At 43.5% G+C, this 15,971-nt stretch overlaps 1 protein-coding gene across 3 annotated transcripts in view; it reads left to right on the top strand.

The window, feature by feature from the left end:
• Positions 1 to 14,987, top strand: part of ELAVL3 (ELAV like RNA binding protein 3) — a 44,181-nt gene extending 29,194 nt beyond the window's left edge. Inside the window, exons 3-7 of one of the 3 annotated variants that reach the window (XM_018573639.1) lie at positions 3,513 to 3,616; positions 8,676 to 8,829; positions 9,104 to 9,329; positions 11,020 to 11,058; positions 14,253 to 14,987. In XM_018573639.1, the coding sequence (XP_018429141.1) occupies positions 3,513 to 3,616; positions 8,676 to 8,829; positions 9,104 to 9,329; positions 11,020 to 11,058; positions 14,253 to 14,580 (851 nt within the window). In that variant the 3' untranslated portion in view covers positions 14,581 to 14,987. Of the gene's footprint in view, positions 1 to 3,512; positions 3,617 to 8,675; positions 8,830 to 9,103; positions 9,330 to 11,019; positions 11,059 to 14,231 lie in introns of all 3 variants that reach the window. The other 2 variants (XM_018573641.1, XM_018573640.1) reach the window with 2 other exon arrangements.
• Positions 14,988 to 15,971: the final 984 nt, after the last annotated feature.

The following is a 15,971-nucleotide window of genomic DNA, read 5'->3' as shown; positions in this document are numbered from 1 at the left end:
AGACAGGCCTATCAGGGTACCTGTCACATTGCCCTTAATGAGCCAATTGACAGGTGTTCTTCAAGGCTTTGCATACAATGTCATATGCTGTTTCTCGTCTCTTTGAACCATTATTAGAAGGCGTTTCAGGAAGGATAACATTTTGTTTAGGTTTGTGAAGTAAGGAACCCTGTACAGGGAGAAATACAAGGACTCCTGATCAGCAGGCGTGTTCCAGGTCAGTGCCTTAGCAATGAATAAAGTCGCTGGAGCATCATGACATCAGGGTGATAGCCTTGTAGCCTGCACCCAGTGGCGTATGCAGGGTATGGCACATTTGGCACATGCCCTGGACACCACTTGAAGGGGGTGTGCCACTCTATGGGTCAGTGAATGACGTCACTGGACCTAGGAGCCAGGCGGGGAGATGTGTATGGCCCTTACACATCTCCCCGCCCGGCTTTTAGTAACCTAGGGCAGGACGCCAGGGACGCAATTTTTTGTAGCTACGCCTCTGCCTGAACTTCTAAAGGAAAGTCGGCAATGGCAGCTCCCATATTGCTATCCTCACAGCTTCACTTTAAATGTTTAGATTGAATAGATCTGACCGTACACACATATTGCAAAATCCCAAAGATTTGTCATGTGACAGGTTCCTCCGCTGGGTCACACGGGGAATATGATGATCATATCTAAGCTGGCCATCTACGCCAAAGTGATCCCTATCTGCCGAGACTATTGCATGTATATAGTGGACCTAAATGGACATATAGAGCCAAACTTAGAGCTGAACTCCGACCTTCCCTTCAGTCTTACACAGTTGTACCGGCTCCTCTCATGGACTGGAATTACTTCCTCTGATTTCACTGCACACTGCGAGCTTCTCACAATGTGCATTAGATGTTTCATTAAGTGAGATGGAACCTAGCCCATTTCCGGGCTGGAGGACATCCAGTATCATCTATCTCTTTGCTTCCCAGTCTGACTGTCCCTGGCCCGCACTTTTCATTCATTGGATTACCGTTCTTTCAATCATGAACTCTCAGCATCACATGCGGGCGTTACCTAGGACGGTCTGCATGCCTATAGAGTCTGTCTAGGAAAGTCCACTCCTCAAGAGTGACATCCACCCATCAAGGCATCATGATATTTGCATAACTCCTCCCGAGAGCCATTCCATCATCAGGGCTGCGGGCTCTTGAGAGAAATACAGTGGCAGGGTGCTGTGATGTGGTGAGTGTAGCCACCCTAGGGCAGAAAGTGTGTTAAGCCCCAGGAGGCATTGCTTTCCTCTTTCCATTCATATGTCGCACACGGGCAGACAGGGATCTGGGGCTGTGCCTCTTTACATAGTGTTCTATGAATGGTGGAAAGCAATGCCTCCTGGGATATGTGACATTGTTAACCCTTTGTTAGGGTTTACATATGCTGTTGTGGGGTTCATTTATGAAGGTTCTGCCCAGCATATAGCACCATCTAGGGGCACTGGTGCCATGTGAACGACATCGGAACTTTTATATAATCCTTCTGTCCTTCCCACACTGAGAGCGGGAGGATATGCACTGCGCATCATTCGGGGGTCTGTTGCATCTTAAATTAATGCTATTCTAATAGGTTTCAGGCACTGGGTGCTGGAAGGGGAGGAGTTTAGGCAATTTAATAGTGGACGTGAACATAGGGAGCACCTCGGAGGTAAAATTATCTTCTTTCATAGCCCAGTGAACAGACAGTTGCTACAGGAATTTACAAAGATGTAGAAATGAACAATGGCGTCATCCTTCTGGTTAGAAATTATGGAAAGTGAGCTGTAAGTTCAGTGTGGATGGATAAAATGAGGATGAATTGCTCCACAGTGGCTGCAGCTACAGAGATCAGGAATGGCTTATATTTAAAGCGTATTCACTTTTACGTCCATAGTCTGAGCACAGGTGCGAGTACGATCAATGATCAAAACAGACTGAATGCTTCCTCTAAGCCTGAAGTAGGTTCTTACGCTTCCCTTACATTTTTTTGCTGGAGTTCCACATTAAACTGCAGCAGGCAAAGCACAGATAGAATCCATTATGTTTGGCTCGTGGTTGTAGCACCTTATACAAAGGCCCGGGGCTTCAGTTTTCATCGATCTTCCCATCCGTATGTAACAGATCCTATTAGCTGCATTCAGTGGTAATCTCATCATCTTCCCATTTCCTTCTTATGACCATTGTACGAGCAGCTGCTGAAAACCAGAGATTATCACATTAACAAGCCAACATCTACTTCTTATGTTCTAGAATGTCTTCCCGGTAAAGCAGAAATGGAAAGTCATTATCGGTTTCAGTTGTGTTACATGTTTAGGGAGCGTGTCTCATCAGCGGAACATCTCTACGGTCGGAGAACCTGTATTAGAGCTTCTAGATACATCAGCAGCTGTCTCGTATTTAGGATATGCGCCAGATGTGCCTCTGCACAATGAGGACCATTGGGTTGGTCCTTGATTGCCTGGCTAGATACTATGAGAATGAGCCTGGAAGAACCATGCCCGCTTCTGTTCTTGGCTGCTGTAAAGGGGTTAATTTTAATTTGTGCCTGGTATTAGTCCACAAGAAAGGGCAGAATAATGAATTACTATCCTGTGGAAAAATAAAAGAACTACCCTTGTAGTGCAGGGGTATGTGTTCGTTTTGTCTAGGGGGACTCAGATAAATTTGGTTTACTCACCTGATCCTCAGTCCCACGGTGGGGTTTCTCATTCTCTGTACTGTGCTTCCTTACTGGGAGAACACATCATTTAATTTAATCCCATCCTGTGTTGCCTATTAATTAGTTCCGATCAGCATTTAGACAGCAAGAGTGATGCGAAGGGACCCCTTTCCCAGTTCCTTGTGAACATTGTGATCCATTGTGCGGATAGGGCAGTTATCATGGCTAACCAGCGGCTTTCCTAATCCTTTACAAATCCAATTTTGGGATTACTAATTTCCTTTATGAACACATTTGACCCATTAGTTTAAGGCAGCTCCTGGTTTTCACATTTGCTGCGCTCTCAATGAATTGATTATTCCCTTCTTTTCAGGATCAATAATTTTCCTATGTCCTTCTGACTCTGACCACTTGTAAATTTGTTATCAACCGGCAGCTCTTACTGTACACAAAGTAACACGTCTACACTAAAACAGCAGCTTTGAATCCCCCCAATCTGGTTGTCCTGCAAAGTGGAGCTAGCAGCAGCCTCAGGGGAGTCTGCTTTGAAGGAAGTCTGTGGATTGTTTGAAGAGCTATGTTCTCCTTTCATTTGGGGGAAGAGGGTTTGCTCGCTATTGACTGATGACGCATATTGCTTTTTCTGCGTGCCTGGGAAGTGGATAGGCAGGTGGTCCCCCTTTGTTGTGCGTTTTGTATTGGTGGGCTCTGTGTGCACACAAAGCTGTCTGTCGGGGGACCTTTGCCCTTCCAAGGCCACTAGCAAATGTGGAGATCTCTTTATCTGTGTGTGACAGAACTCTCGCTGATGACACCCTTTACACTTTCCTTTTCTTTCTCCATCCTCACAGGTCAGAGCTTAGGATACGGATTTGTAAATTACGTGGATCCCAATGATGCCGATAAGGCCATTAACACCCTCAACGGGCTGAAGCTACAGACTAAGACCATCAAGGTGAGGCAACTTGTGGAAGATGATACCTAGGCCGGGCTACTGATAGGGGGGTACAGGTGGCACTCCTGTACTGGGCCTGGACCAATCAGGCCCTGTATAGACATACTGTATATCCTCCTTCCTGTAAATGGTAATTTACCATCCATCCTGTGTTTAGAAATACATATACCCTTAAGGTTTAGAGAAGACACATTGGGAAGGGGCTCTGTCATGTAGGCTGTACAGGGTCCCATGATTTTTAATGGTGGCCCTATGTGTAGGTAACCATGAAGAACACACACTATGACTCTCGGCATTCGCATTCAGGGGGGGTAAAATGTATGAGGATAGAGAAGAGTTGGCTCTTGATGGGCAACTGGTTATGCCCATTATATTCCCTTACATACCCCGGCAGCATAAAAAGGGGAAGCTCATTGGTTTGTACGAGGCAACACAGCGAGACCTTCCTGACACTCTCACAAGAAAGCTCCAAATTGTGGTAAGAAAGTTCAATTGTAATCAAACTGAGGGACACAGTTACTGCGGGTAGGTTTCAATGCAAAGGTGTGCCTTCCCTATAATCAGGGATCTTGGCTTATGGATCGTGTGGAGGTTTAGGAATAAATTAGACCTGGTGTATTTCAATATTTTCAGCTTCTGTCTGTCCCCCCCTAGGCACAGGCAGATGTGATAGTCCTTGTATATCGCTTGTTTATCCCCTTATATTCTGATAGAGAAGGACAGATAGATAGATAGATAGATAGATAGATAGATAGATAGATAGATAGATAGATAGATAGAAACATATCATCTATACATATAAAACAGATAGATGAATAGATAGATCTATAGACAGGTGGGGAGATAGATACATATAAGATAGATAGATAGACAGACAGACAGACAGATAGACAGGTGGATATATATACATAGATAGATAGATAGATAGATAAATAGATAGATAGATAGATAGATAGATAGATAGATAGATAGATAGATAGATAGATAGATAGATAGATAGATAATATTGGTATATAGTATTTACATACATACGGTAGTAGATACATTTGATAGAAAGATAGATTGTACAACACAAAGGCTCTATAGGGTAACATTATGGCCCTAGATGAATGCAGGAGAAGCCAGGATAGAAAGGGTAATAAGACAGATAAATATATTTCCTGTACAAATCTATACATAGAGAAGTGGCTGGAACAGATTGTCGCCCCCTCCCATCACTGAAACAAAGAAATAAGATATGCGTCCCCCCCTCCACGAATGGCAGACTGACAGATGCCCTCCAAGCAGTATACCTTCTCTCTTAAGGTCACAGCGTATCGTTCAGGCAGCAGGTCTACCAAGATGGAAGGACATTCTTTTGTCTTGCCTTTGTCATTCAGATGTCGCCCCCTTGGGGAGAGGGATCCTCTGAATAGGGAGGGAAGGGAAGGAGGGGAGTTGGGGAAGAGACAAAAGCACTCAGCCATCTGTCCACTCTCGGGCTAATTATGGGGTATTGCCCCTGGAGATTATCTCAATGGAGAAGGGAGGGGGGGTTGTAGTATAGGTTGGGACAGGAAGCCAGCTGCTGCCATTAAAGGCCAAATCAGTGCAACGCAGGAAAAAGTTAAAGGATAAGTCTTGCAAAGCCAAAAAGTAACCTAATCAGAGATAATGAAAAGAGGGGGCTGGGCCCATTGTGCCCCGGCACAGTGACGGATTTAATGTGCTGTCAGTGTCACTTATTCCTAATGAAAGTGACATGGGCCATCAAGGACTACAGCTGATACGTGTGTGTTATACAGGCTGACCCATCATCTTGGATAGCAGCTGTTGTTAAATGACTGCCCCTATTAGCTGCCATTTATTGCCGCAGACTATTTGAAAAATAATTTTTGTTGTGCAGTACGGCCTTCAGAAAACAGAATGGGGGGAATTCATCAAAGCTGGAGCAGACAAAATCTGGAGCAGCTGTGCACGGCAACCAATCAGCTTCTCTTTTTCATTTACAAATCTTAACTGAAGAGAGAAGCTAATTGGCTGCCATGCACAGCTGCTCCAGATTTTGTCTGCTCCAGCTTTGATAAATTCCCCTCAATGTGTTTATGTGTCATCACAAGAAACAGGTTCTTTATTCCCCAATGTAGGATATTGCATGGAGCTGTGCAAATGGATCCTTTAAATTACTATCACCAAGCAGGTGACTTCAAGTAAAATCCCAGCAAACAGGAGAAAACACATCTTTGCAACACCTAATAACCATCCCAATCTAATAATTGCTGATTATGGTTTTTACAAGAGTTGAGGGCATCAGAGGCATGAGGTCCTCTAATCCATGGGTAGGCAACCTTGGCACTGGAGCTCTGGTGAAACAGAGGGTGACCCCGTCCAATCCTGTCTGAGCCAGGTAAGCCTTACAGTACTGTGCATTTTCCATACACCCTAATGGAAAAATGGTCAGCCTGCAGGCCTGCATGAAGACAGATTTTTCATGAGAATAGATCACGCATGTGACACGCAACCCCACTGGCTCAGAAGAGGATCGCAGTGCTGTTCGGCCTGTCATTAGATGCACCTCCAGGACTTGGTTGCCCACTGATCCAAGGTAAGTAAAAGGTGTATAGGTAGCATGACATGGAGAGCACTCAGGATTATATGATGCTCATTTTAGTTTCAAAGACTCAAATGTCATGGTTTGTGCTAGCTTGAGATCTCAAGAATTTGGAGGCCAAGTCAACACCTCAAACTCATTATTGTGTTCCTCAAACCATTCTTCAACCATGTTTACAGAGTGGCAGGGCTTATTATCCTGTTGAAAGAGGCCAATGCCATCAGGGAATACCGTGTCCATGAAGGGGTGCACTTGGTCAGCAACAATGTTTACGTCGGTGATACATGTTAAAGTAACATCCACATGAATGGCAGGACCCGAGGTGTCCCAGCAGAACATTGCCCAAAGCATCACATTGCCTCCGCCGGCTTGTCTTCTCCCCATAGTGTATCTGGCCACCTGGCCATCCTCATGATGTACAAGAAAACGTGATTAATCGGACCAGGCCGCCTTCTTCCATTGCTCCGTGGTCCAGTGGTTCTAAATCTCACCTGTGCATTGTAGATACTTTTGGCGTTGGACACAGGGTCAGCATGGGCACCCTGACCGGTCTGCGGCTACACAGCCCCATACACAACAACCTCCGATGCTTTGTGTGTTCAGACACCTTTCTATCAGAACCAGAATTAACTTTTTCAGCAATATGAGCTATTGGATTGGACTACATGGGCCAGGCTTCGCTCCCCACGCGCACCAATGACCCTTGGCTGCCCACGACCCTGGCACCTGTTAACCATTTTTGCTTCCTTGGACCACTTTCCCCTGAGGGCTCAGACCAGGAATATCCCACACGAGCTGCATTTTTGGAGGTGCTCTGATCCAGTCGTCTAACCATCACAATTTGGTCAGCCAACAGTACATACACTGCGCTGGTGGGATAGAATACACATAGGAGTGCCAAGACATGTATTTAAAAAGCAGTAAAATAAACCTGAATACAAAGATATGTTTTTTCCTCTTCTAAACTTTTGGTTGATGGAGACAATTGCATCAGATCTGTCTCCATCTGCTCTGCCTAGTGTTGATGCTGCAAAGGCTCATGGGAGGCTCCCTTGAGCGACTGAGTCTTTCTGTGGTAACAGTGACTAGGGGCTCAGCAAACAATCCTTTCTCTCTGGGGAAAACAACCAGTTAACCTCTTCATTGCTTCAAGCCTTCGTGTGGCTGGGTCTGTGGGGTGTTTCTGATGCATCGATTGGAGAGAGCCGAGCAGCAGATGTTAAAAGAGTTGCTGAATGTAAACAACATAATTTCTTTAAAGTGTCTGTAATAGAGTTCATGAATGAAGCTGTAGTAGATGTATCAGAGAAGATGTGTATATTTCCAGAAACGTTTGACTTCCTATCTGGTGATATCAAAGAAGAAAAGGACCTGCTGTTATTTTAATGTGTCCTTATGACTCAACACAGTAATACTCATGCATGGCTTCCAATAACATGTGATCACCATAGGGGCAATAATTCGTACCTATGGCTCCCAGAGAAGCTTGTTGTTACATTTGGATCTTTTACAATATCTTTACCATCAGGACTGATACTTACCGCTTCTGTGTTGAGTGAGGAACACAGAGAATCCCAGTATTCCAGTTAGTTGCTTGTGGAAGTTCAGGTATCTGCTCACATTATTTCCTGAGGTCTCCCTACCTGTGACCAGCCTAAACCTGACCATAGATAGACAAATATTTTACTTACAATGACTGGCGGGGAGACACTTACCCATTCTTGTTCCCATTTTTGGAATTTTGGGACAGTGAGTTAGGGGGCAAGTGACGAATAGAGTCGCCAAGGGGCCCCCATGCAAGACCAGTTTTTGGGCCCCTCCATTCAACTGCTGGCCACCTCATTGTTCTGCTTTACAGCTCATAGATCATAAGTGATTTAAGATAACTGTACATAGTCATATTTCAGTGTGTCTGAGACACTTTGCTTTCTAAGTAAAGCTGAATTGGGCCTACAAATAAGGTTAAAGGAATATCATGGGGTGCTTCTACATCACCAACTGGCATCAGAGCTAGTAGGACTTGGTCCTCTGCACTGCATTGACCAATGCCTGTGTACACTAGCTTTGTATTCCTAATAGGGTTTAATGACCTGTATTTTAGGCCTCAGCTCGGCATTATCTGTATTCCATTGGGTAGATTTCCCTTCACTTCCTGTCTTATAGAAACAACATGAACATGAAGAGGACATTTCCTCCAAAATGAAGTAAGGCCTCCAGTTGTCACCAAACAAATTAAAGACTTCCCCTCTTCTCCTATTCTTGGACTTTCCCTCACATTCAGTCTTGGTGACAATGGTCATTAGGACAACTGAGAGGGTGAATCTCCCCAGTGGGGCCAAAGGCAACATCAAAAACCTAACAGGGGTCCTAAACTTTCCCACCTGATCCAAACCTGAATAAAAACTGTTTGGTTTTAGATACTCTGTAAAGGAAAGGCTGACTCCATTGTGTTTTGTTTGTTTGACACAGGTATCCTATGCCCGGCCAAGCTCCGCCTCCATACGCGATGCCAATCTCTATGTGAGCAGCCTTCCAAAAACTATGAATCAGAAGGAGATGGAGCAGCTTTTCTCCCAGTACGGCAGGATCATCACCTCACGTATCCTGGTTGACCAAGTCACAGGTATGACAGACATTTTACAGTCAAAAGGCTTTCTCTATCTAGTTACAAATTACTTTTACTTAGAGCTAAGTTGCGTCTTGAAAAAAATGATTTACCTTTTATAAAGTGGAATTCTAGCCACAGCTTGTTCCTTTAGTGTTGAACAAGGTAAGGGAAGGTTAAAACTTGTGGCGCTGTTACTTATTGTTTTAGAATGAATGGTTGTATGCATTTTCTTTTTTGCTGCGGATCTTCAGAGGTATACCTGTACCATTGTTAGTTATGTCACGTACAGGAGTCTCGCGAGGAGTGGGCTTCATCCGGTTTGACAAGAGGATAGAGGCAGAGGAAGCAATCAAGGGGTTGAATGGTCAAAAGCCACTGGGAGCTAGTGAACCAATCACAGTGAAATTTGCCAACAATCCCAGCCAGAAAACAGGTCAGGCCCTGCTTACCCACCTTTACCAGACCACAGCCCGGAGGTACACCGGACCCCTTCACCACCAGACACAGAGATTCAGGTAAGCCACCCCTGCAAGAAACCTTAAACCGCTTTCTCAACCCTGACGTAGTCTCTCCTTACTCCTTGCTCCTTACTAAACCCTGCCCACTCCATGCCCCCTTACTATAGAACAAACACATACCTGACCAAGTCTATACTACCTTCTTCATTATTAGACTCTTCTCCTATGTTACTGCTTATCCTTTATGAAGAAAGTCCACAGATCACAGTTCCAACTTGTTTCCCAACTACTAGTCATCCTGTGCCTTTTCCTACTACACCTCTTAGTTGACTGTAACAGCCATCCAATAACTTTGCTGACACCCCAAACACACTAGCCTTCCGATGTCCAACATCCTAATCTCATTTACCATTATCAAACAGGTTCTCTTCAATTCATTTATCACCTTTTTCTACACTGTCCACCACCCAATCTATGTGGATTTTCATGGGATACCATGATACCAACTTAACATAACCATTCTCTCTACCATCCATCAAAGAACAAATGCCTTTGCCACTCCATTATACTTTCTGTATCATTGTCCACCTGCTGTGTTACCTTTCCTTTCTAATGTCTTCTTAGACGTCCATCTTACATTGTTATGGATGCCACAACATGCACTAAGCATCCTAGGCTACTGTTCATCCTGTTTCACCCTACTTACAAAATATTTTCTTACCAAGCTTAGGAGGTCTTCACTATCCACTGTACACTCTGAGCCACAGTCTTTTGTCCAACTTACCACCAGTGTTTTTGTGACTGGTAACCGTTTTTAAAGACGTAGTGAAGCTTGCGTAACACTTCCATGTCTTCACGTCAATGGCCCATTTCATGCAAGCACCGAACCCGGGTCAGGGGTCAGGTTCTATCATTTGTGACTTTCTTGACTTGTCCTTCTGCTTGGTCTTCTCGAGCCAAGGATCTCACTCACTCTTGTGTTAACCTTCATCTAGTTATTATACCTAACCAAGCAATAGGCAGGATTTTAGCCACCAAACTCACGAATGGTCAGCTTGTTGTCAGGGTTCATCTTCATGTCCAAACCATGGTGCTGTGGCACCTTTACCATTGACCCTTAAATTGGCAGCAGACAGCTTTTGTGGTTTGTTTCTTCAGAATGTCTTGCAGGTTTCTTTGATAATCTCCAATATATTTGGCAGTGTAGAAACATCAACTTATTAACAATCAACTGAACAGTTAAAGAATAGTGTAATAGTTTCATGAACATTAACTTGGGTGCATTGACCGAACACTTGATACATCAACAGTCAACATGTTGGCTGTCTTCTTCTTGTGCTCAGATAATCAACTGCTGGAACACACGCTGTTGATGTGGACAATACTCATCTTTTCTCTGTTTTTGTATGGCGGAGCTTTCTTTGTTTAGCATTTTTTTCATTTTTGTGTAGTGAATTGTGAGTTTTGTATAGTAGTTTTGTATTTATTTTCTTTGGTTGTGGTTTTAGCCTCGAATGTAGTGATCTTAGCCTGCTAGACAAACACTCAATGTGCTATGCTAACTCAAGGCACTTGTGTATCAGTTAGCACGTGTGTGAATGTATAGATTTGTAATATAGAGTCTGCCTTAGCTGGGAATTTTTTTGTCCCTTCATGACTACCCGGAGCAGCTTTGTGGCCCTTCCCACCCCTGTAATCCCGCCCAATGACTAACACTGCACTCCCTCTCCTGTCCCTTCTTTCGCAGGCTGGACTCTTTAATAAACATGGCGTATGGAGTCAAGAGGTAAAAACCCCATGCCCACTCTGCGCTCCATTCTTAGTTTTTATCTGCTGAGGCTTAACACATGGACAGAGATACCTTGCTCCAGTATGCATTATATTGCATCTGTATTTTAAGGGTTCTGTCAAGTTTTTTGTACCTATGAATGCATACATTCAATCTAAGAAATGTATCTTACCCTCAAAATTGCTCAGACTTGTACTATGCATAAGATTCTAGTGAGGAGTTGGTGGAGAGGTGTTGGGACCAATAACAATATGCTGGTATTTTTCTGTAGTGTGATTAGCAAGGGTCAAAAAATATTGTATACATAGCACAGTACAATGATATTATCTTTTGCTATTAATTATAAGTACATAGTAGGCTAGGTGGCTTGGTGGTTAAGTGGTTAGCCCTCTAGCTTGGCAGCACTCAGGCCCTGGGTTTGACTGGTACCTTGCAGTATGTAGGGTTTGCACAGATTTCCTGTAAAATATACTGCTAGGTTCATTGGCATCTAATGGGGCGGTGACATTTTGCTTTTGTATCCAATGGATGGAGACAGCGATCCAATTTGTTGACTCCGTGGCACTTATGTATAATTAGATTAGCGAGCTTCGGTATCTCTGACTCCACATGTTAATCTTCAGTTCTTCTCCGTAGACTCATGGCTGTAGTTACTTGCTATCCTTTTTTGCTGCTCTGAGATACTTTCTAAGTTTTTTTTATGTTCTGTGTTACCTCTGTGTCCTTTTATGGGGGGTTACAAGGGGACTTCCCCTCTCAGACTACATTATCTTACTATCAACTTTACCCTTACGATAGCTGTGCGTTAACTGAGCGCTTGTGAGTCTTGGGATCCATCTGTTCTGCACACAGAGATTTCCCATCATGTTGCAGAATTCCTCTGATCTTCCTCTTGCTCCACAGAACCTATTACACGTGCACTGCTTGTAATTTTGGCCAAAATGGGGGAGAGCCATCTTTGTAAAGCCCAGCAATGCCACAGTCTCAATTTGAATGGGTAGATCTATCTCCACTCTTCTTGGTGAGTTTAACCTATGTACAGTTGGGATTAAAGCATATCTCTAGCCAAGAATGGTGTGAGGAGATACATTTGCCCATGAGTATTAAGACTAATGCACAACTGGGCATCCATCACCAAGATGGTGATGTGCAGCCGTCAATTAGATGGTCGCATGTTGTAAAGTAGTCACCGCTCCAAGCTCGCTCCTGTGATGGACTACAATTCCAATACAAATCTAAACATGAGATTGTAGTCCATCACAGCAGTGAGCTTGGAGCGGTGACTACTTTACAACACACACAGGCACCATGAGGAACAAAAGTAGCCACCCTCCAGAAGGAAGGACAGTGTCAGCACCAATTCAGAGATGATTGAAGGATCTACAGCCGAGTGATACACAAATAACATACATTCTTGTTACTAGTTAAGGTATTTGAATGCAATTTTAAGATGTTACTCCTGAGTATAGTGTCACTTTAAAGTGTATCTCTACTAACACTTGAAGATTTACATTTATACTTGCCCCAGCAGCCTCTAACAAACATCATTATGAGGTGTTAGCTGAACAGTAATCATGTTTCCAGCAACGTAGCCTGCAATCTCTTTGCTCTGAATAGATCTTGCTTTGCTCTGCAAAAATCTGCTCATAGGAGATGGATTCCTAATTCAGCTCAATGGAGAGCAGGTCTCCTGTCTCAGCAGCTCCCCCTGGTGGTGGCCAGGAACAAATGCTTTACAGCAAAGATGGATGCCAACACTCAGCCAGGATATGCTGCTGGAGATGGGGTTTTGCTTTTTCAGGAAGCGTGACATATTGGCATTTTTCATAGTCTGTGGTGACAAGTACAAAAGTATGTTTGATCAAAGCAGAGTTATACTCCACTGCATATCACTTTAAATCAAGATTATATATCAAGATACAGCGCCCATGATATTGCACATAAACATCTCTGAATTGGTGCTGACACTGTCCTTCCTTCTGGAGGGTGGCTTCTTTTGTTCCCCATGGTCCCTGTGTGTGTTATAAAATAGTCACCGATCCGAGCTCACTCCCGGGATGGACTACAATCTCATGTTTAGTTTACCAGTTTGTATTGAGATTGTCTCTAGCGTAGGTCCTAATATCGGTGTCACAAATACTTATCTGTTCAGCTCCTTTTTTTATTCATTTATATTTTGGTTCATTTTGCCTATTGCTCTGTGTGCGGTATTTCGTTTTCCTTCCGGTAGCTGTAGACCCTTTGTGCGCCTCCTGCAATTCTTTGCCTTGCGATTGTTTCGATGGTTGCCATCTCTTCTTCTTCTGCTTTCAACTTCACGTTTTAGTTTTTTTTCCATATCATGTCATTCCATCAGACTTGCTCCAGTTTTCTCTTGTGCTGTCAAGATGTCAAATTATTGTAACGTTCAGGAGAATCTAGACACCATCAGCAATTTTTTGACGGGTTGGAGAAGCTGTAGAATCTTAGGATTGGTGTATCGGTTACCTGACTCTCGGGGTTCATCCTCGCCATTATTTTCATAGTTGTAGCTTTGGGTTTCTTCTGTTCCTTTGGTTGCCATTAACCCATTGATGTCTCGTCTTCCACTTGGTAGGCCAATGTTCTAGACTAGAAGGTCATTTTATTTCTCCTCATAACCTGTTCATTTTATTTCATGTCTTCATGTCTCTATTCATATTATTTCTCTGTGATCTACCATTTGTATGAATGTTTCTGTACACCAGTCATCATCTTGCTGCTCTTCCCAGTATGAGTTTGGTCCTGAGAACATCTGCCAACATCTATTTCTCTAACCTTCTCCCATCAATCTGCTTTCCTATTTGGTAAAGTGATTTCACTAACTGGGTTATTCACAAAAGGGTGAAGAGTTTGGAGGAGGCAGGAGAAGGGAACAATCTAGGACAACATCGCTGGACTGGAAAGTGAGCTGAATTGGAAAATGTTTCCAGTTCAGCTATGTTGTCCTAGATTGTTCACTTCTCCGGCCTTCTCCAAACTCTTCACCCTTTTGTGAATAACCCTGTTAGTTATAGTGCACTTCTGATCACCTTCTGCATTGTATGTGTACCTCATTCATCTGGAGCTTTTCTACATCTTCTCTGTCTTCCTGCCCAATGCTTCACTCCTCCTTCTGTCTGTCATAGACCTATTCCTTACACCCAATGTAGTCCGCTCTCTTTCCTTCCCAGGTTCTCTCCTATCACCATCGACAGTGTTACCAACCTTGCCGGAGTCAGCTTGACTGGTCCCACCTCCGCGGGCTGGTGCATCTTCGTCTACAACCTCTCGCCAGAGGCCGATGAGAGCGTCCTGTGGCAGCTGTTCGGGCCCTTCGGAGCAGTGACAAACGTCAAAGTAATTCGGGACTTTACCACCAACAAGTGCAAAGGCTTTGGATTTGTCACCATGACAAACTACGACGAAGCAGCCATGGCCATTGCCAGCCTGAACGGATACCGGCTTGGAGATAGGGTCTTGCAAGTGTCATTCAAGACCAGTAAACAGCACAAAGCATGAAAGGAAGCACATTGAGTGGAGGGAGCGAGAGATAGAAATGGAGGAAGAGGTGCATGAGAGGGGGAGAGGGGGGGGGGGGCATGAAAGAGGGAGAGAGGAGGCAAAATCAGAGGAACTTTAAACTTTTTACCACCATTAAGGTTGGACACATGGAAGACAAGCCCAATATCTGAAGGGCTTTATAATAAAGGAAGGGCTACTTAATAGAGCCGGTTCAAAATGTAAACCCAAAGCATCTACTGTTCTGGTGCTACTGATTGTGGTAGGGCGATGCTAGAGCTAAAATGGCACTTCTGCCGCCCTTGTTGGGAGTCTGATGCCATTGGGTTTGGAATCAGTAAGTATGTGGAAGTCTGAGTAGATATTGTCTGTCTAATATGGACCACAAGACATTATTAGGGGGTTCAGAACCAAAAAAGGAAATAGAAATAAATGGCTGGGGAGCACTGAGACTCTTAGGCCTACTTATAAGGTACTGAGATGTGTAAACGGAGCACTTCTTAGGAGGTCTGCGGCTGGTATGGGAGGTCTGGAGCCTGGAAACTCTATGGTTAAGAGCGCCTCTCTCACTCTGGCCATGAACCGGTTTGGTTTCCCTCTGCCACAAGGCTTGGCACCGTTTCACCGCCTCTATCTCTACTCCATGTCTTTGCCACTCAACATCCTTCCTTCTAAAGAGTAATAAACGAAGAAATGAGACGGGCGCAGAAACAAGAGAGAGAGAGAGAAAAAAAATATCTATTTTTATAAAAAAGGAGAAAAAAAATCCCGTGAACATTTTAAGCCTTTCACGCTTGTCCCAAAACACAAAGGGTCCATTAACAAATAGACACAACGCAAAACAGCGCTCAAGTCACAATCAGGTTTAGACATTTTTTTTTAAATGAATAAAATAATTTTTTGTGACTGCGGATTCCAGAAGGAATTAAAATGAACTGCAAAATAAATAAATAAATACATTCCTAAAAGAGATGAAAAATATAAAGGCGTAAATATACATCGTGTTAATAAAAAATGTATATAATTCATGTTTTGAGCATATGATATATTATTATCTTTATAGGCAATTACCCCAAGGAATAAAAATGTTCAATAAACGATTTATTTGTTAAGGGATTCCTAGGTTTTGGGACTGGTTTAAAGCCTTTTCATTCTGAGACTTTATATATTTTACACATTGGCCCCTGGTTTGGTAATTTAAAAAAAATCATTCACACCCCCAACTCATAAAAGGGGAAACCAAATTTTTGTGTATTTTTATTGAATATTAATAGTGAATATTGTGCCAGGTTTGGGTTAAAAAAAAAATTAGAGCGGATAAAAATTATAGCTTCAGCCCCACTTTATTCAGGACAAAACAACATTTTACACATCCTGACAGAGAACATATA

The sequence above is a fragment of the Nanorana parkeri genome, unplaced genomic scaffold (genome assembly GCF_000935625.1).
Source record: "Nanorana parkeri isolate BGI_ZX_2015 unplaced genomic scaffold, ASM93562v1 scaffold2467, whole genome shotgun sequence".
NCBI classification, from domain to species: Eukaryota; Metazoa; Chordata; class Amphibia; order Anura; family Dicroglossidae; genus Nanorana; species Nanorana parkeri.
Note: the sequence above shows the minus strand (reverse complement) of the source record. Positions and strands in the feature narration are given on the sequence as shown.